General features: G+C 37.8%; 1 protein-coding gene across 5 annotated transcripts in view; it reads left to right on the forward strand.

Moving 5' to 3' along the window:
* CCDC50 (coiled-coil domain containing 50) overlaps nucleotides 1-22,007 on the forward strand; it is a 117,012-nt gene that overhangs the window by 31,342 nt on the left and 63,663 nt on the right. For 3 of the 5 annotated variants that reach the window (XM_073804020.1, XM_033855623.2, XM_073804021.1), the window contains exons 5-10: nucleotides 6,667-6,784; nucleotides 11,199-11,726; nucleotides 18,564-18,679; nucleotides 19,111-19,155; nucleotides 19,281-19,385; nucleotides 21,584-21,663. In XM_073804020.1, coding sequence (XP_073660121.1) covers nucleotides 6,667-6,784; nucleotides 11,199-11,726; nucleotides 18,564-18,679; nucleotides 19,111-19,155; nucleotides 19,281-19,385; nucleotides 21,584-21,663 — 992 coding nt within the window. The remainder of the gene's footprint in view (nucleotides 1-6,666; nucleotides 6,785-11,198; nucleotides 11,727-18,563; nucleotides 18,680-19,110; nucleotides 19,156-19,280; nucleotides 19,386-21,583; nucleotides 21,664-22,007) is intronic. The other 2 variants (XM_073804022.1, XM_033855625.2) reach the window with 2 other exon arrangements.

Here is a 22,007-nt window from a genome sequence, read left to right on the forward strand (position 1 = left end):
AAAAATGATTTATTATTTTTAATAGTAGAACGACCATATGGTATTTTGCATACTCAGAAATACTTTTCAGGGTTAAAGTGGGTGCTATTAATAAGTACATAAACTGGGACTCTCCTGGGCAAACTGGCACATACGATCACCCTATTAAATAGATATAATCAGGGTTATCAGTGAACCAGCCTGCATCTTCTGTTCCTCCACTGAGCCATCCTTGTTCCTCTGGAACTCCTTGTTCAATGCCAGGTGAGTGTGAGACGCCTGGTGTGAGTGTATTTAGCTATTTCTTTAAGAAACAAACCATGATTATGTGATGATCAGAGTTGTAAGTAGGAATTAAGGATTCCTTTTCATCCTTCCTGTTAGCAACACAGGAGCTCTTTCTTACTACAGGATGTGTTGCATCTCTATAGTCAAGACTGCCTTGGAGATGAAACTGGCAACTGAAAGAAGTGATTATGTTTTGTAGACAGAAAAGCTTCTATTTTAAATATCACAGAGTAATGAAGTTGGCGTCTTATAAATGCTACTGGTGTCCTGTAATTCCCCCCCTCCCCCCACCCCATTCGGGGAAAAACAGTATTCGGGAAACCAAAATACTTTATTTTACGCATGTGGAATCTAAATAGCAGTCACAATAATCTCATTGTTACACTATATAAAGTGTGTAGTGTAGTGAATAACTGCATTTTTCAGATGAAGAAATTGAGTCTTGAAGAAGTAAATGACTGGTCCCAAGCTACAATAAGATGCCAGAGAAATGTCTGTACAGTTCAGTCTCCTGACTGACTGCCTCTGACCTGGATGTACTGTGACACAACATAGAACACAGAGGCTTTGGAGTTAGACTATCCTGGGTTTGAATCTTATCCATTTAACTTTTAGCTGAGACTTTCAGCATCTCACTTAACCATGTAGAGCCTCAGGTTCCAAATTGAAGAAGTCCATGGTAACTCCACACTTACCCCAAAGGGCTGTTGTGAAGTTTAAATAAAATTAAGTATATAAAGTCTCTGCCACATATTAAATTAATAGTTGCTCTTTCCTTTTTGCTTTCTTGCCAGGTGTTTTCCCCACCATTCTGCCCCTTACAACAACTCTGATTTCTCTTATAGGGAGATAAGCGTGAAATTAGAAAGGGGAAACAATACACAGGCTTAGGTGTGTTCTAGTGTGGTCTGATCTGAGGCATCTTCAGGAGTTTATGCTTTGCTGCCCTCCTACTACACTGCCTTCCACTATTGTTTGACCTACTGAAATGTTCCCCCTTCCCCAGTGCAGTGCAGTGAGAGATGAGAAATCCAGTTGTGGACGTTTAGTGAGACTAGCCTTTAAAAAACTGCTTTCAGACTTTTTTGACTTTTCACTGATGCCTTAGATTAGATGGCTGTCCCGTCAAGATGTTCTTCTGTTGTAGAAAAATGTGACTTCCAGCTGACTAGTATGTTGTAATATTAAATAAACAAAATCTGCATTAGTAAAGTTTGATGTTGAAGGATGTATGATAATCCTTATTTATTTTAGTCCAGGGTGCCTAATAGGGGAGACTAAGACAATTGTGCTGATTTTTCTGTCCAACTTTGCATTGCCTGTTACTCATCAACTGTCCGAATTCTCCCCCCTCCTCGCCGCCTCCATGCTCTTCTGCTTCCTTGTAGAGTCTGCCTAGCTAATGAGTTCTTACTGAACGGCAGGGCTGTGGAAAATTCCTCTCTGGATTTTCACCCAAATCTCTTTTAGAGATTTTTGGGGTCAACTTTCTTGGGTAGTTCCTAGTCCCCCAAAACAGATGTAGAATCCAAGGCCCCTTTCCTCTTGGGACAGATTTTTTTCTGAACAACATTGTTCCTGAGTAGTGTTATACGACTTCGTGTGGGTGAATTAGCATGTCTAGCTTTGTTATGGTATAATTTTATTGTGTTTTTTAACAGAGCACAGATGTAAGGAAGGTAGCATTTCCATTGGGGAGACAGATGTAGAAAAGTTTAAAAAAGATCCTTTGTATTCTTACCAGCATTGTGGCCTCTCCCTCCTTCCTTTCCCTCCCTCTTTTCTCTCTTTCCCTCTTCCTTCCTTCCTTCCTTCCTCTCAGTGCCCTGTTGAAGGGGCTTGTAGCCTTTGGTAATACTGGACTGTATGAGTTTGTGATTAATATGGGGGGATTAATTTTATTGGGATCTTTCTCTTTGGTCACAGCTTTAGCATCTGTCAGTGTTGTTTAATGAAGCCAAGAAATGTGTGTTTAGTTGATTTAACTCAGTTATTCTTAAATAAAACTCTTAACTAATTGTGTGTGAATGTATACATATGTGTGTCTTTGAACCTAGGTCCAAATATATGTGAATGTGAAACTATTTTAGCGAAAAACTTTTTTTTTTTTTTTTTTGCGTAAATAGACAGTAGCATGGCCAACCATGTTATGAAAAGTCTGTGGCACTGGTCCAACAATTTGGAGCCGTTTATAATGTGAACTGTTCAGGGATAAACTTAGTAACCAATTTACATTAAAAATTAATCTAGTGTGAGCCATGGAACTTTTTCATAGCATTCTTAAGGTCATTAGTAATTTGTGTTCTAAAAAAATATTTATATAAGTTGGTAATATCTAGAGAATAGCTCAGATAATATAATTTTAGCAACTGAAATTTTTTCCTGTGTTTTGGCACTTTAGAAATAGGTTTATACATATATAGCCAGACGGGGAGTGAGTGGGTTTCTTCTGGTTGAGAAAATTCTTCTCTCTTTTTATCCTAGTTATACTGATGTTTTTATAGCAATGGAATTGGTGTTACCCTCTTTTTCTGGTCTTATAGAGTAACCCTTTTGGGATTATTCCTGCTTGAGTTCCCTACTGAGTTAGATGTTAATATATTAATCGCTAGTTAATAAAAGAAATTTAGCAATCTAATGGAATGGCTTCCTTTTTTTTGTTCTTCTGACAGTCATTTGACAATCACATTTTCAGATCTCCTTTAGCTTGTCTTTATACCCAAGATTTTCTCATTTTGAATCCCAGTACTATTGTATGATAGAGGTGAAAACTTTAAGGGGGAAGTAACCCTGATATAAAATCATATAAACCATAAAAATACCCTAAGGGATCCAGCACCACAGTTCAGTAATTTGTCTTCTGCTTGAGAAAGATGCATGGGGTTCCTCTGGGCTCCATTGCACCTTGATTGTATGAATGCTTCTCTCAGAGCGCTCATCTTTGCGTGTCTTACATTAGGTTAATCACTTTTCTTCTAGCACTTAATAGATAAGAACATTAACGATATTGACCACATATCTTGTTTCCCTATAGGAGGTCTCTAGCAGAATGTTTGACCCATTGAAGGGAATCAGTAAATCTATGTTTTTCTTAAAATAACTTTCCTCTAGCGTTCCAGGGATCCTTACCTGTGCCCTTACTTATGCTCACAGCTTCCAGTTTTCCAGAGTTGAGTGTTGTTTCAATAAATGTATTTACTAGAAAGTCTTGTATGCAACAGAGTTGTTTCTACGTATTAACCCAAAGTAAGTCTACCTGATTAATTAAAAAATAATTGAATGTGACTTCAAAAGGGCTTATGAGTTCTTTTAGATTTTTTTCCCCAAGTTATGTTTTATTGAACACTAGTTTCATAAGGTTTATATTTTTTTATGTAACAAAAAGGCATCTGTCCCAAAATAAATTTGGAAATTCCTGGGTTACAGGAAGATAACAGGTTACTTTTCTTTTATCAAAGTGTTAAAATGAGCTAATGTGTTTAAAGAGTTGGATATAATACATGTTTTCTATTGAATGCTTTCTGGTTTATTTGGAGAAACTTTTGATACCAGTGTTCTCAGAAACAGAGCTTGAGAAATGCTGTTCTGGACTAACCTTTAACAGGAAGGAAGCTGAAGACTAAGGAGGTTGTTTATGTCAAGGGTGACTACGCTGCGTCCAAGCATTGTGACTAATAATTGCCATCTTTAGCTTGTTTCAGGGGAAATTTTTTATATTGAAATCGCCTCACTAAACCCATTGTGCAGTAATGTTGGAGAGCAGCGAAGAAAACTGACTTGGGCTAAACCACGGTTTATAACATAGCAGCAATTTTCCTTTCACTCCTCAAGTCTAGCTAGCTGTTCTTCTCAGACAGAAGAAGCTTACTCAGAAAAGAGCTGAGAGGTTAAAAGAGCACAGGGTTTGGGTGCTAAGGTGCATGACACATTATGATTATTATTATTCTACTCGGTTAAAAGCCCTCCTTTGGACTAGCTAATGCATTGTACAAAAGAGGCATCACCTTTGTTTCTCTTTGGTTCAACTTTGGCTCTTCACATTGAGAAGGCTTATTACTATGTATTAATTAGGACCAAATTCAATAGCAGCAAAGCAATTATAAAGTCCCTGGAGTAGAGTTTAATAATTTCTACTGGCAGTTGGACCTGGTAATTTTCCTTTATATTGTTATTCAGTTATATCAAGGGAAACTTTTTGTTTCCAGTAAAACAAACCACTTAGGAAAATGAGTGTTGGGTGCTTAGTAAACATGACAACTCAGGGAAGTGTTTACATTTTCTTCCTACTTGTGCAGTAAAATAAATAGGGATTTGGGAAATTCTGTAACAGGTATTACTTTGGGGAGAATAAATTATCTTGTCACGCCCCTCTCTTTTCCTAACTGACTGGTATATTGCTTTGCAAGACATCAAACAGAATGAACCTGGCACAGGGGATGGTACCTGGTAACACTCTCAGATTTATTACAATGGTGCATTAGGGTGTCAAGACATTTGACTTTAAGGTTGAGTAGTTCAGACGCTATTTTACAGATAAAGAATTCAGGTCCAAAGAAATCCATTTTAGTAGTTAATGTTTCTGTCCCCGTGTCTCTAAAGCATCTCTGACTTGAACTGGAAGAGAAAAAGAAAATCATCATATTCTTTAGGTTTAGGGGATTTTTTTCCATCAGAGTATTAGAAATTCAGATCTCTTTGCATGAAAATTATACTTGTGTTTTAAGTGGGACTGTGTTCTTTACCTTTCATTCTGAGCTGCAGTATTTTGTGAGTGCTTTTGCATGGATTACTTATCAAATATATATGTATATATTTTACAGACTTATGAGAAGTTTCCAGCATAGAAATCAGTTAAAGGATATATGTTAATAGTATATTTATAAGTTTGAATTTAGGCATGTACTTAACATAAAGTCAGGTTTGTAAGGCTATTTTGTGAGCATTAAAAGCCAAGTATATGGATAACGTTTGCTAATTTACCTAGCCTCAGAATCCAACTTACTGCTACAGTGATATAAGAGAAATTGAGTCATTCAGATGAATTTTATTTGCCTTGCAGTCTTAGTATATTCTTCACATTGGCTTATTCAGAAAATTGCAAAAAGAAGAATAGTGATTAATTCTTGCCTCAAAATTTGCACCATTTACATCTGAGCACATCTTATATTCCTCATTGTACATATAAAGAAGTTAGCCCCTCAAACTACCTATGGCTATTATTATCATTTGCATCGGTGAGTATTGTTGCCATATTTGTAAGATCTTTAAGAATCTGATAATGGCTAGGGATCTTTTTTCCAAAAAAGTGTACATGAATAAAGTTTATGTGCTATTTTATTGGGCCTTTCATAGAAATAATCTTCAAATTCAGAACACTGTCACTTTCTAGCTCAAAACCTTTAGGAACCCCTCATCCCTTACATTACAGATGCCAGACTTCTTAAGATTGTCTGTAAGGGGCGCCTGTGATCCAGCTTCTGCCTGGTTTTTTAGCCTCACCTTTCTCTGTAACACCCCACATCCAGTGTTCTAATTGGACTATTGGTTGTTCCCTAGATTGATGCCCATTAAAATATTTATAACTTTGCTGATGCTGTTCTCTGTTCTTCCCTTACCCGTTGGAATCCAGTGCTTTGTTCAAAACCTAACATTAATGCAAAGCCTTGAACTAATCCGTTTGAGTAGAAATAATATTCCCTCTTTTGTGCTCCCATAGACATTTTACCCTCTTTTTTGAGGCATTTATAATTCAGTTGTATTGCAGCTATTTGTATATACCTTTGTTTTCATGGGGGACGGTAATCGTTTAGGGGACGCAGTCAGAATGTTATTACTCATCACTCAGTAACTGCTAAAAACTTGCCTGGAGATAGAGCAGAGGGGAGACAGGAGGAAGACTGTTTTCTCTTTTTTATTAGTTAAGACGGTGGTCCTCTAATGCAAAGCTAAATGAGAACCAACTGAAAAATTCTTTTAAAAAAGTTTTCAAATTACATTGTAAATACAGTTTATAAAAGTTTATAGATTATGGTACTCTTCCTCATTCAGACTTAGTGAATCATCATCTTGGAAAAAGGGCCCATAAATATGTATTTAAAAAATTCTGTTCTATAGCCACCTTTAGGAACATTACATTTGAATGTCTTCAAGTTACGTTAGATTTAAATTCAATTAAAAAAAACCTTTCCCTCTCATCTGGATCTTGTGCCCTTCCTATTGAGCAGTCATCTGGGGCATTTGGACAGAAGGAGCTTAATATCAGGAAGTCTAGAGAGCCTAGCTGGAGGCAGAGCCACAAAAGCCTGGCAGTGGAATGTCAAACCATTGACCTGTAGGATCACTGTATGGAGTTTGTTCATTCTCTGGTAATGTTTATTTCCCTTCTCTTTGTATTTGCAGGACATAGCTCGACTCTTGCAAGAAAAAGAGTTACAGGAAGAGAAAAAGCGAAAAAAACACTTTCCAGAGTCCCCTGGAGCCAATGCTTATGGTGGTAGTTACTCTTATGAAGATGGAGGTAAGTTTTTGCATCATGACCTACTCTATCCTTAGACTCAGTTGCAAGACACCCCTTTAAATTTGTCTGTAAAGTGACCCTAGGGCCCCTTTGATTTGTGGTGGAATTTTATCTTATCTAATAAATTCATCTGTTCTTTAGTTTGATGACCAGAGCCATTTTTATGGCTGTTAAAACTTGAATATAGTTTAGGAAAATTTGGCGTGCATTGGAATGTTGTATTACATTCTAAGCACATAAACTGGGGTGTGGAAAAGTGGCATATGAGCCTCTGGGCTTGATCTTTCTCAAGGAAATCTGGACAGTACTGTTTGAAGCAGCAAAGTGGCACAAATCATAAAGGAGGTACAGCATTTATCAGTTACTGGATACCAAAGCTTTTTTTCCATGCTTCGTATCTTTTAAACCTAGGCCAATGGGTTAACCTGCTGATGACAAAATTGAATTTTAAGATTCTCTGTTCCTTTTTTGCTCTTGATGCTTTCTTTGCTATTTGATTACCATATAGAAAAATTTCTGAGATAGAGAGATCCCTTCTCTAGTGCTTGCTTTTGCAGTGGTGGTGGTGGTGATGGTGTGGTGGTGGCACTTGTGGTGGTGGTGAATCTTTATCTTAAAAGTGTGTTGGGAAACGAGTATTGACAAATATTGTTCAGTCCTTTTTAAAGATCTGTCAAAGGAAAGACATTTCCTATGGTTTTTAGTGTCTGTATTTATTGTAGTTCAGCTTGGAGACTATACTTAGGATACCAGCTAAATAAAATCTAAAAGCAGCTTCTAGAGAGTAAAGATTTTAAGGTCAGTAATCCCCAAGTCCCTTGAAAATTAATTGTCAATTGCTCTTCTATAATTTCATTGTAAAAGGTAAGTAGGTATTTGTCTTTGATGAGTAGAATGAAAGATACATATATGTAGGTGATAGGATTATTATAGTTTGAGTCTTGCAGTCACAGTGTTCTAAATCTATCCTAATCAGTAGAGCTCAGCTCTATAACACAATCAGTAAGCAGGTTGATTCTCTACTTATTGCTTGGCGTGTTGTTCTTCCATATGTAAAATGCTCAGCTCTTTGTTGATAGCCATTTTCCTTATGCTGGTCTTTCTAATCAAATGTGGTACATCATTTAAAAAGAAAAATTATTGCCGTATTTTTCTGTACTAGAGGTCAGAAGGTAAAGAGTTACTCGTCAGCTTTAATTAAAATCTTAGAATTGTGGTCTGGCGTAAAACATTAGGGTGGTAAGTAAATTAAGTACACTAAAGTACTAATTTTAGCATTCCTCTATTAAAACCTTATACTAACTTGAATTGGAACTCAAGCCTGGTGGTTTTGACCAGACTGCTGACATACTGTTTCATCTCTCTAGACTATGTTAAGAATTCCATGGATTTTCAGGGACACCTAAAATTTTTACAAATCTCTATTTAGCTACTTTTGTAAAGTTATGGAGAATGGCATATATGCTACTTTTTTGGAGTTGAGGGGGATTGGTAAGAGAAAACAATGACCTTCTGAGCATGTGCCTGTAAAGTACTGTTGGAATTTCTCTTCAGTTGTGTTGTTGTTGGGAGACGATATATCGCTGAGCACGTGATCTTCATTTATATGCCTTTGAGTTAGACTAAGTTGAGTTCCACAGAAACCATATTGCAGTCCAGCTCATATTTACAAAGCAGGCTTACGTTCTTTGCAGTGGTCCTTTCCCAACACATAAGGGATATTCTTTAATTGTACTTCTTTGCGCGCAATATGATTTTTGTCTGTCTTATAATAATCACAGCAAATCATTACAGAAGTGGTTGTTTTAGCTTTCATTTTACTTAAACTTTAATAAATTAATCTTTTAAGAATAATCATTTATAGATTTTCTACAAATCTGAAATTATCCAAAACATCTGTCAGATTTATATTGATTGAAATGGTATATCTTATTCATTTATGAATCCATGTTTTTTTTTCAAAGCCACTTACCTGTATTGCAAGCATATTAGAGACTTTAAGTCATGGTCTTTGGAGTCATTAGACCTTGATTCACGTTTCATCCATTCCTTAGAAAAATTGTAATGTTAAGGAAGTTATCTACTGGAATCACTCTAAGCCTTTTTCTCATCTCTAAAATGGAGATTCTAAAAATAAATCCTTCGCATGGATGTTGAGAAGATTAAACAACATAATTTTTCTGAAGACTTACGAACTCTAAAGTACTATTATTTATACATATATTAATGTAATGTGTGTACTACATAGTATTTTGTCTATTTAAACAAAAATCATTTTATTTTGAAAGACAAACATGGAAGCACACAAATCAAATGTTTACATATATATATGCATATATATATGCAAACATATGTGTGGGTGTAGATATATGTATACGTATATACATGTATATGTATGTATGTATGTATTGGCTATAAGGAAGTTAATTATATTTGCCAAATAACTTGGTCTCAAGAAACATAAAAGTCTCAGTCCTTAACTGAACTGGGTTTTAAAGGATTCAAACAGATTCCTCCACCCCCTCTCTTTTTTTTTTTTTTTTCTTTCCCAGGTTTAAAGATATCACAAGTGATCACAATAAATATTTTTTCCTGTCAACTCTGTGAAAACATAGTGACAGCTCTGTTCTAATTCTTGCAACACACTTCCCTAAAGTAAAACTACTAATATTTGTTAACTTTTTAGAAAGAAGTAAAAATAAAAAACAAAACAGTCATAACTTGACAAATCCATGTTGAAAACAAAACCTTTCTTGTCTCTTTTTGGGCTTAAAGGCAGGCTTCACTTCTGCAGTTTTCTGTGGGAACATAGGTATTAACACTAAACCATTGTCTCCTAGTTGGGGTCATCATTTATGTAGCTGGTCAGTATTATGTTAATTCACAGCAGTAGTGAAGTGATTCTTTCTCAGCTGTCAAGATACTCCTAAAATAACAGTTTGGCTAAAAGAGTAGATACTTTATTTTATTACAGAGAGTAATTGTTCTGTTTCACTTCTGCTTATGTAAAAAATAAGTTTTCCATAAATTATGAAGATAAATACCTCTACAGACTTTTTAGAAGACAGATTTTAATTTAGATGTCATCTCTGAGGCAAGTGTTCTTTTCTTCTGGAAAGCTCAAGAGGAAACAATTTGGAGTTTTTAGTGGAAGCTTATGGCATAAGAGATACATATAACACACCTCCCCACCTCTGTTCCTTCATTAGATAACAATAACACACTTTAACAAAAGCAAAAAACCCAAGACAAGCAAACAAAACCCGTAATAACTAAGGAAGTTTATGGTCGTTTATTTTTTCTACATCCCACCCAATTACGGTAGCTGTTTCAAAAGCAGTTCAGCGAGTGACTAATTCCAGTAGGGAATCTTGGCTATCTTAGCAATTTTCCACAGAATTAGGATTTCTTTTTGTTACTTCCCAGTTAAAGTAAAAGTCTTAGAAAATGTTAAAATAAATACACTCTTGCAATGTGCATTGTTAATTTACTTCCTTTGTTTTCACAGTTTGCTTGTTCTTAAATGAGACCTGACAAAAAAGCACCCATCTGTGTGCTGTTTCTGCAGTTTGTGTTAAACTTAGGGACTTGTATATTTAGCACATATTGTATTTTTATACCCAGAAAACAATATCATAAAGTTTTTTGAAATGTATTTAGGAAGTGACTTCTTTTTTATGTATTCTGTTATGGCATCTCTTTTTAATTTTTTTCCTCTGAAAAATTTCAAGTAAGATTAGGAACAGAGTTATCCAAAGATAATACGGTCATTTACTCACTTAAAATTCTCCTTTACTCCCTCTTCTTCCACACTGAACCGTAACATGGCTGGGATTGTTGGCTTTGGCCACCTATGGGGAAAGGACAGAGGAATACAAAAATCTGTGGCTCATCACTCTAGTGGACTGAGTAGAAATTAGCAATATTCTGACCTAGATTTATTGTTATTTCCAATAAGAATATTTGAAAGTCTCTGACTGGAATCACAAAGCTTAATTCTTTTTCTGTTTTATAAGACTCCTTCAGCTCTCACTTTTCCCCCATATACTAGTTCCAAATTGGTTTTATAAATAGAATTAAACATTTAATGACTAGAATTTGTGTTATTGGCAAATATTAAAGTATGTGTTAACTCTTCGCTAATCATGATCAAGCTCTTCTTTCAGATTTACTTTTTTTCGCTTACTTTCATTTTAGTTTTCTACCTTTCTGGCTATGTACCCAGAATCCTTCATGTACGCATGGACCATTCCAGCAAATGCTCATCCCTTCGTTTCAGTTTGTTAAATTGAAAACGTAATCCTCTTCATTTTAAAATATGTTAAACTTGGGCCCTGTCTCTGTCCTGTAGTGAGTTCACACTCATGAAGTTAACTTGCATTTCTATTTTTCACATTCCTCCACCTCCGCTCAGACCAGCCACGGTCAAGGAGGGCAAGGGAGTTGGGTTCTGGCTTCTCAAAGTCTTATAGACTCCAAAGTGAGGAAAAGACTGTGAAGCAGAGAAAGGAGAAATCGAAACCTCCACAGGAGAACTTGGAAGAACTGGAGGAGCATCGTTCATCAGAGAAACCTCTTTCGTCCTCTAGCTTGGGTAAAACGAGGGACGATCCCCGAATTAACACTGAGCAGCCTGAAAGGAAACGATCTGGTCATGAGAGGCTCCGAAGACCTCCTCTCCCCAAGATCAGTGGTGAGGTGTTTCTGAGCACTGAATCGGAAGACTGGGAGGCTAACCATAGACATCGAACTCGGAATTGGGAAAAACAGTCCAGGCACCAAGACCAACTTTCTCCCAAGGCCTCACAGAAGGCGGGGCTTCACTGCCAGGAAGCTGTATATAGAAGCAACCATGGGCAAGGTGAGCACAGAGAGAGGAAGCACAGGCCCAGGGCTCCTCCCATCTCAGAGAGTGAGGCGCGGCACCCACTCCATGATGCAGGTAATAAAGGGCAGCCTCGTTGGAAGTTCTGGTATCATGTATATACACACAAACAACTGTATTTAATAAGCATCGTAAACAACCTGTCCTTTCTCTCTGGCTTGTGCTCCTGGCTTGGAAATAAATCCTGGAGCCAAATATTACAAAAAGGTATTCACTTAATCTCAAATCTCTGCCTTCTAAGAGAATACACTCATTCCTTACAACATTCTTCCAGCTCCAGGTTGCAGTGGAGGTACCCATCCCAGATACAATTTTTAATTTGCCAAGACCATATATCAGAGATTCTGATACCAAAGCAATGCTCTTGAGTTTCTGGTTTTGATTCAGTGAACCCAGAAGGTTTAGGAACACCACCTTCATAGTATTTGCCTAACTAGAAGACCTGCGGGGCTGGAAGTACTGGATTTTCTTGACCTCCTCTTTCCCGGCTCTAAAGTGAGAGATGGGAGAGGCAATCTCTTAAGATAGCGTTTTTCAAATAGTGAGCTTCAAGTTTGTTTTCATCAGAATCAGCTGGGCTATTTCCTAAAAATTCAGATGTCTGGGTCTTACATATGTTATCATCTCTGGAGTGCAACATGGCAATTCGGGTTTGTTTTAGACCAGGAGGTGATTCTCACGTACTTAAAGTTTGAAAACAATCGCCTTGAGTTCCTTCCTGTGCTTTAACCATCTTCAACTCTAACTCTACAGTTGGTGTTCTGAAGTGCCAATATGAGGTGAGTTCTTGGTACTTACATAAGAACGAGGTGAACATTAGTGTTAAACCTCAAATTTCTGGCATCCATGAGGCCTAACTCTGAAGTCTGTCACTGACATAGTAATGGTTCTCTCTCTTCTTGTCTGGAAACTGCCACTGTGATGTTTTCCGTGTGGCTGTACCACTGCAAGTCATAGTACTGCACTGTCTGGTGTTTTAATTAGACCATACTCATCTCCCTAGTTCTGTTTTGCTCTCATGGAAGTTTTCCAGAGATACGAGGATTATTGGGGAAAAAAGTACCAAGGAGATGACTGTTCTTACTTAACTTCCATTACTGTTGCCCAGCCAACCTCTACTTCTGGTCTGGAAAGTAGTTTCTAGATTGCAGGTTCAGGTTGATCCTTTTGGTTCCTCCTTTCATGTTATCTCTTCCTATCATGTTAGTCCTTAAGTTTTTAAAGGACTTGGTGATAAAGAAAATGAAAATTCAGTTCAGCAAGCCAAATGAGTGTCTGCCACAAATATTCTTGCTTCAGGCTTTATGTTTGGGGATGGATGCTTGGATCTGAGCCTCAGAAGTTTCATGAGTCAAGCCAAAAAGATGGATATGTAGACAAACAATTGCAAATTTGATATACTTTTAACAAAGAGCTGTGGGGCAGTAGAGGAGGAAGTGATAAAATCTACGTGGAGTAGGCTTTATGAGTAAGTTACACTGGATCCAGATTTAGAAAGACATGTTGGAGTCCAAAAGATACCGGGGAGGAATGGTGATTACATCGACCTCTACATTTCTGATTCTGTGACTCCAACCTCCTAAGTGTGCTCTGAGGGCTGGTTAAATCTTTATGGCTTTCAGTACACTTGAGGGTATCTTAAACAGTCTTAGAAAGGGTGGAACTAATATGAAACAAACACTGACTCACAGGCCCTAGTACTGGAGTTATAGGCAAATGTTTTGTCTGTTTTATTTTGATAGCATAAGGGTTTAAAAACAGTGTGACTAGGCAGCTACTAAAATGGCTACAACATAGCTGCTAGCGTCTGTCATTTTATATTCAACTTACTTTGCAAACTTTACCGACGTGGGCCCTGTAGGCGTCTGAATTTGCGATGCCCTTCCCCCCCCACCTACCCAGAATAGGTCAGAAGATACATTAAAATATAATTATTAGATACTGCTGTCTATTACTGGTGGCTGTTGTGAAAGCACAGTTCTTAAAGTTGTTAGCATAAGCCAAAGTTTTATTTAACTTAATAATGAAGAAACTAGCAGGACAGCAAAGAGCTAGTTCTAAGAGCATTGATCTGCAGGACGTGGTTTTTTGTTTTGTTTTTTGTTTTGTTTTGGGTTTTTTTGCGATACGCGGGCCTCTCACTGTTGTGGCCTCTCCTGTTTCAGAGCACAGGCTCCGGACACCCAGGCTCAGCGGCCATGGCTCACGGGCCCAGCCGCTCCACGGCACGTGGGATCTTCCCGGATCGGGGCACGAACCCGCGTCCCCTGCATTGGCAGGCAGACTCTCAACCACTGTGCCACCAGGGAAGCCCAGGACATGGTTTTATAATTGGTTGAAAATGGAACACAGAATAAAATTGCTAACTTAAATATAAGATTGGTTAACTTTCTAAAGGGCAGTAAATCTATACCACCTTTGGGGGTAAACACCTCTATTGAGCTATTAAATTACAACAGCTTATTAATTTTCTGCCGGTCAACTTCCAGCCTCTCAGAGCCATTAAACACCATGCTGCTATGATATTCCCCAAGTGTCAGAATGGCTTATTACAAAATACTCTTGAATGGTATCAGGATCCACGTGTCATCAGATTACCTTATTCCATAGTTTGGGATAAGTTTATCTTGAGTACCAGTATTTTTAACAGTTTTATTTTATCAGAATTTCTTGAAAGGTAAGCTTTTTTTGTGTTTATTGAGGGAGATTCTTGTGTCCTCAGACTGGAGAATGATGAACGGAAAAAGATAAGCAAGAATTTGATTAAGAAATGAACGTGGAACTCTTGAAAGTATGGTCCACCTGGTTTTTTGAAAGCTGGTTTCCAAATTATGTTTGGGTTTCCAAAAAGAGGGCAGCCATCTTGGTAATTTCTTTGAATTAACTATGTTTAATAACATTTTAGAGCATCTCTGTTTTCTGTAATGACAGCCTTACACGGTACTATCTGAAGTTCCTCATTACATACTTGCAAAAGCTCTTTTCACCTTTGGTACGGAGTATGCTGCATTTAATGGGCAGTCCTGTCGGTCCAGAAATCTAGTATTCCAGGCTGTAGAAATTTTCTACTTATGAGACCTGCAAGTTCCAAAGATATATCAAGAGTTCAAATAAACTCTTCTTTTTCCCTCTAAATATTTGACCTAGAGAGATATTACCTCAAAATAGAACTGTTTGTTTTTATTGGGGTATAGTTGACATATAACATTATATTACTTTCAAGTGTATATTTGTATGTATTGCAAAATGATCACAATAAGTCTAGTTAACATCCGTCACCATACATAATTACAAATTTTTTTCTTGTGATGAGAACTTTTAGGATCTGTTCTCTTAGCAACTTTCAGATATGCAATGCAGTACTTACGGTCTCCATGCTGTACGTTGATTGCATCCCCATGACATTTATTTTATAACTGGAAGTTTGTATCTTATGACTCTCATCACCCATTTTGCCCACCCCACCAACTCCCACTCTGGCAACCACAAATCTATTCTTTGTATCTCTGAGCTCAGGACTTTTTGTTTTGTTTTAGATTCCACATATAAGTGAAATCGTACAGTATTTGCCTTTCTCTTTCTGACTTATTTCACCTACCATGATGCCCTCAGGGTCCATCCCTGTTGTCATAAATGGCAAGATTTAATTCTTTTTTATGGCTGAATAATATTCCTGTGTGTGTGTGTGTGTGTGTGTGTGTGTGTGTGTGTATGTATCTAACATTTTCTTTATCCATTCATCCATCAATGGACACTTAGGTTGTTTCCGTGTCTTGGCTATTGTAAATAATAATAATGCAGTAAGCACAGGGTGCATATATCTTTTTGAGTTTGTGTTTTCATTTCCTTCAGATAAATTCCCAGAAGTGAAATTACTGGATTGTATGATAGTTCTAACTTTTTTTAAAATTTTTGAGGGACTTTTGTACTGTTTTTCATAGTGGCTGTACCAATATACATTCCCACCAACAGTGCACAGGGGTTTCCTTTTCTTCACATCCTTGCCAACACTTGTTATTTCTTGTCTTTTTGATAATAGTTATTCTAACCGGTGTGAGGTGTGATACCTCACTGTGGTTTTGATTTGCATTTCCCTGATGATTAGTGATGTTCAGCACCTTTTCGTATGTGTTGGCCATCTGTATGTCTTCTTTGGAAAAATGTCTATTCAGATCCTCTGCCCATTTTTTTAATCAGATTGTGTTTTTGCTGTTGAGTTGTATGAGTCCTTTATATATTTTGGATGTTAGCTCCTTATCAGGTATGTGACTAGTGAATATTTTCTCCCATTCTGTAGGTTGCCTTTTTATTTTGTTGATGGTTTCCTTTGCTGTGAAGAAGTTTTTTAGTTTGTTGTAGTCCCACTTGCTTATTTTTGTTTTTGTTGAGTTTTCTTTTGGTGTCAAATCCAAAAAGTCATCTCCAAAACCAGTGTCAAGAAGCTTACTGCCTATGTTTTCTTCTAGGAGTTTTGTTGTTTGGGGTCTTATATTCAAGTCTTCAAACCATTTTGAATTAATTTTTGTGTATGGTATAGGTTGGTGGTCAAATTTCACTCTTTTGCATGTGGCTGTCCAGTTTTCCCAGCACTATTTACTGAAGAGACTGTCCTTTCTCCATTGTGTATTCTTGTCTCCTTTGCCATAAATTAATTGAACATATATGCATGGGCTTATTTCTGGGCTCTCTGTTTTGTTCCACTGATCTATATATCATTCTCTCTCTCTCTCTCTCTTTTTTTTTTTCTTGGCCATGCCGCATGGCTTGCGGGATCTTAGTTCCCTGACCAGGGATTGAACCCGAGCCCTTGACAGTGTAAGTGCGGAGTCCTAACCAGTGGACCGCCAGGGAATTCCCATGTGTAATTCTCTTTTTAACTGCCAAGAGGTCACAGTCTTAACACCTTTCAAACCAAATAAGACTCTTTGTTTGACTGTTTCATTTGAATGCCTTCCAAGCATCTTTGATTGATATTAAAACAAAATATTTTCTCAGTTAATCTTGTGGTGTAGAGTAGGAGGCATAGTAGTGGAGAAAGTTTAGTTCTCGAAATCTGAGCACATTTCCATTGTACTTCTTTCCCCAGATGGCAAAATTGAAAGAGCAGGGCATAAGTGTGATCTCCCCTGTCGTCCTCAGCTAGGCTTTGGGTTGCTCGTGGAAGGGCCATTTCTGTAGGAGGGCATATGGTATAGCAACCTATCTTGTCCACTGACTTTTCCCAATGCCAACTTCCCTATCTAATTTTACTTATTTTTCCCTGAAATCTTCCCTTCTAGTTATGACTAAGCTAAACATAACTCAAGGAGTTTTATCTGCTCTTGGGAGTGAGTATACCACTGTTTCCTGACTGTCCCAGACCACTCAGAAATCTGCGTTAAAACCAGCCCAGCTTAGCATAAGATTCAGTAGCTCTAGAGATAATGTGAAGTTGAAGTAGATTCTGTAATTCTGGGTAATCAGGTGCTAATAGACCTGAAGGTAAGAAAGCCAGGTTTAATAGTCTTTATTTGGGAAAAGGCAGATGAGTCTGTGGCTTTTGGATTTACCACAAAGCTAGGTTTAAAGTTCAAAAAGAGGCTTCATCAGATAATTTAAACTCTTCATTTGCCCAGAATTTAGTTGTATCATTTTCTCTCCTTTTTCCTCTTTTGTTTAAAGCAAGTGAATCATGTGCTGAGGCATTTTGATAAAAGTTATATTCGTGTACAGTTAATTTGATGGACATAATACCCCAAACTAGTAGTTCTAATGGTAATTGCAATTAAGAATCAACTGGTAAGATTTAAAATAAACTAACAAAGGCCAGATCTCACCCAGGCTACTTATATTAGAATCTCAGGGGTTTGGATCAAAAATTTTCATGTGTATGTAAAGTACTCCAAGTGATTCTAATATATAGACATGATTGAGAACCTCTAATGTAAAGAAATAGGCAACTAGGAGTAAATTTTCTTTCTCCCTTTAGTAATCCATTTACTGAAAGTCGCTATTCCAGATGGTTAATCTTATTCACTGCATTAAAATTTTTTATTATTTTTGAATGTAATACAGTCACATTTTTGAATAAGTGTAATTTATAAAGGATACAAAGAAGGAAATACCCACAATTTTAGAATAACCACTAGCATTTACCACTTAATTGAAAGTTCTAAAAGGAATATATGCTGCTTATAAAATTTCAAAGTAAAAAGCCAAAATTCCATACCAGTCCCCATGTTCCTTTCTCCTCAGAACAATAGAACTCTAAGGTCATTGTGCTCTCTGACATTTCACTTATGTTACGTCTTGCGTAAAATTTAGCAACGTTAAGCTGATCAGAGCTATAGGAAAGCTCTAAAGCAAGTGGGTTTGGAGGCCATAAGAGCAGAAGCCACTTGGCAGGACCACTGACTGGTTAATAGGGACTGTCACATAACTCACAGGTGATGCTGTTTCTGTTCCCTCGGAAGTAAGGTGTGCAGGGCCGAGGTAAAAAGATGGAAAGCCTCTCATCTCCTCCAGCCTTGACAGTTTAGTCTCTTTAAAACTCCAAATAACTTGCTTTTCTCTAAATTCTTTTTATTTCAGGGACTTAATCTTTTTTCACTTCCTGTTTTGCAAAAGCCTCACTTACAGTTCCTTGTATGATTTTCTACTGCTGGAGAAACTATGTGAGAGGGCAGTTTTTACCCAGCAGGTTTGGGTGGGTAACTTTGTTTTAAATGTGTGGATTACCTGTACCACGTCTTGCATGCCTAGGGGAAACAATGATTTCCAGCACACCCTACGTTGAATTTTAGAGTGGAGGCAGTATTGTCACTGTTAGATACTGAAGAAAAATTTCTTTATCATAAATTTTGCCACTTTTCAGAAAACACACTCAGTAGCCTTACTGCACTGAGCTTTTTCTAGGAATGAAGCCCAGAGGGATGAAGGAAGTGGTCTCTACTCCATCACGAGTGACCAACAGGGATCAGGAATGGAATGATGCTGAAATTGCCAGAAAACTGCAAGAAGAAGAAATTTTGGTGAGCAACCTTTTATACAGAATTTTAGGTGAATTAGTGGGTTTTTTGTGAATTGAATCAATCTCGACATTATATAATAGGCATTATAGTCCTCTCTCTGTCAAGAAACTGATACCTTTTTTATGGGTGGAAATATCAAGACAATAGGAATAACGTGTCCAGTTGTACTCACCGAGTAAGCATTAGCAACAGAATTCCATATCCCTGTCTCTCCTTTATTGAGTTCTGATAATTCTCTAAGAATCCACTGTAGAATTTGATAAAAAGAGACCCTGCTCTGGCTAACAAAAGTATACCAACTGATTATCATCTTCAGGGGTGTTAATCACCACTAGTTTCAAATACCAATTTATTTTTATGAAGATTTTTTTTTTAAATGGACAACACAGATTCCAATTAAATTATACTTTTTTGTATTTTCTATACCGTAGGCTACCCAGGTGGACATGAGAGCAGCTCAGGTAGCTCAGGATGAGGTGAGTTCGTGTTAGTTAATTTGTTTAGCTGGTATTCTTTGGAAATATCCCAGTTTTTATCCCAATTTATCCCAATTTTCTACCTGCAACTTTGCAATCAATGATATTGACTGGACTTTGTTTAGGAAATCGCTAGACTTCTAATGGCTGAAGAAAAGAAAGCTTACAAGAAAGCCAGGGAACGGGAGAAATCATCTTTGGACAAAAGAAAGCATGACCCCGAGTGGAAGGTAGGGTCTGTCTGTTTGTTTTTAACTAGAAATACAATTAGAACTGAAATGGGGAGACGTTGTTTTAGGGTAAGCTCACAAATATATTTAGGGTATACAAATTATCTGTATTGCATATGTGAATCTGACTTGTAAAAGTCAGATTCACCATGAAAAATCATATTGAATTCTTCAAAGTAACTATGTAAAAAGTTACTGCTAAGGTCGGAAAACTCATGTCCTTCATTTTAAGACCAGCTGAGATGCAGGTAGGTGCCTCTGGCCATGAGCAATCTTAGGTTTACTATGCTTGCCTTACAGGAGAATGTAGTGTTTTCACTTGCTCTTAAATTTCCACAGTGCCCTTCTCTTCTTCTCTCAACTTTCCCTGTTTGCGTATACTGCCTTTCCTCCTTGATCATGTGCAGGTGTCTCTGTTTCCTCTGACATCACTTGACCCATGGCAGACTGACGGCCATTCTTATCACCAGCAATCATTGCATATGAAACCCTCTAGCATGAGCTTGAACTGTAAGCATCCCCTCGTTAATCAGAAATAGTAGACAGAATAGTCAGCGACTGCTGTTCATTCTCCTGTAATCTAATTGTTGTATATGGTGATTGCAAGTTTAGTTGAACAGATCTTACTCATTAGCTACTGTGTGCAAAGGACCACTCCGGACTTACAGGGAAAGACAAAGATAGATTTTCCCCAGAATAATGTGTAATGTAGAGAGGAAGATAAACTATAGACAGCTAACAGATACAAGGTCAAGCTGGCTGAAAAATGCAAAATGGAAAAGCAACAAAGGAGCGGGGGTGAGAATTCATATAGTAAAGGCTTTTAGGGAGGGAGTTTGTACTGTGCTGGAAGGATGGAGCCAGGGTGTGTGTCCATGATATGGTTGATGTTTAGCACTGTTCTTCCCCTCCCCCCTTCCCTCCCTCTCTCAAACAAAATCCTCCCTTGGGTCTCTGATCCTGTCACAGTCTCAGCATGTTTTGAGGAAAACAAAGACAGAGAAAGCATGATAACAGTACCTCTCTACTATTGCCTGTTGCTCAGTTACCTAGTTGTGAGTCTGAAAGCGGATGAAAATATTATTTGCATGTTAATTATTTAATTTATCTCCCTCCTGTACTCTCTTAGTAATGCATGATTTTTCCTAACAGACATATTTCATTTTGGTAGAAGGGTTCCCAAATGCTTCTGTTACGTAAATTAAACCATAAGTAGTTGACCAGGAGTTACTCAGGTTCTTTGTTAACTGTGAGGGAGTAGGTATTTTTAAAGATTGCAAATCAGGAAAGGAAGAGGGGGTAGACCACATTTCTAGCAGTATCAGGACTTCTGTCATCTCTAGATTCTGTAACTGGTGCTGGAATTGTTTCTCTCCTGGAAAAGTTGGCATGAATATGCCTTAGTTTCTGAGCTTGAAAATTACCATCCCTAAGTCAGGTGTTCAGAAATAAGCTTAAGAGCATGAAGCTAGATTCCACAGACTCTGGGAGTCCCGCCAGTTCTGTTATTGAACCAAACTTGGGTCCGCTCACCCATGTGCAGTAAAGCCACTCTACTGACATTGGGTTGTGGGGAAGGAAAGCGCAGCGTTTACTGTAAGGCCCCCTACCAGTAGTCTGGGACTGCTAGTACTCAAGAAGCCTGAACTCCCCGGTGGGTTTCAGGAGAGCATTTTTAGAAGGCCTGGGGGCTGTGTGCTCATGGTCATCAAGTAGTTAACATCTTCCATTTGGTGGGGGTTTTCACATCTGTAAAACCACTCAGGAAATGTGCACCAGATACTGTTACCTAGGTACTTCAGGGAGGAGCTAAGGCAGAGAATATGGGGGAGGGGCGTCTGTCCCTGGAAGGCGTGATAGGGTCCTGATCAGTTATAGCTCTCCTCAGCTGCTGTGCAGCTGTTCTGTTAATAATGGGTGGCCAAGCGCATCTCTATGGGGGATCGTGTTTATGTGTGTTTAGCCCACTCATCTGGCTGTACTGAAAACCTGCAACACACTTTCATGATTATATATTTTTTTGTCTCTGAGTGGCTGTATTTAAAAATATTTTAAGTTGCTCAACTGGATGTAAGTAACCTGAAATTACTAAAGGAGAGTTTCATATCATTTAGATAATTAATAAATCTAATCTTTCTCTGTTTGTTTGCTGTTTTCTGTATGTGTGTGTGTTTTTCTTTTCTTTTTTTTCCCCATAGCCCAAGACAGCTAAATCAGCACACTCAAAGTCAAGAGAGAGTGATGAACATCACCATTCTAAGAATGACAGGCCAGCACGGTAAGATGACACCTGAAAAAGGGAGTGAGGAACTTGATCTTAGGGTGAGTAAGGAGATGTTGGCTGCCTGAAAAGAGTGTTTGTTCCTTGGAAAGGAGATCCAGAAATCTGCAGTTGTAAGGTGGTATCAAGTCTTGCAGGGTTATTTTCAAGCTTTGTTTTCAGTTTTAAATTGGGTTGAACGAGGCAAATCAGGAAGACGGAGAATTTTACAGAAGCTGGGGTATAGAAGGAAAGATGTACTTTTGGTTAGGACCAAGTTCTTGTCTCTGGAGTCACTGAATTGACTGCCCTCAGCTAGGAAGGGATGAGATTAACCATTTTCCTAAGTAAAATCTCAGGTT

Source organism: Tursiops truncatus, chromosome 4 (genome assembly GCF_011762595.2).
Source record: "Tursiops truncatus isolate mTurTru1 chromosome 4, mTurTru1.mat.Y, whole genome shotgun sequence".
NCBI lineage: Eukaryota > Metazoa > Chordata > Mammalia > Artiodactyla > Delphinidae > Tursiops > Tursiops truncatus.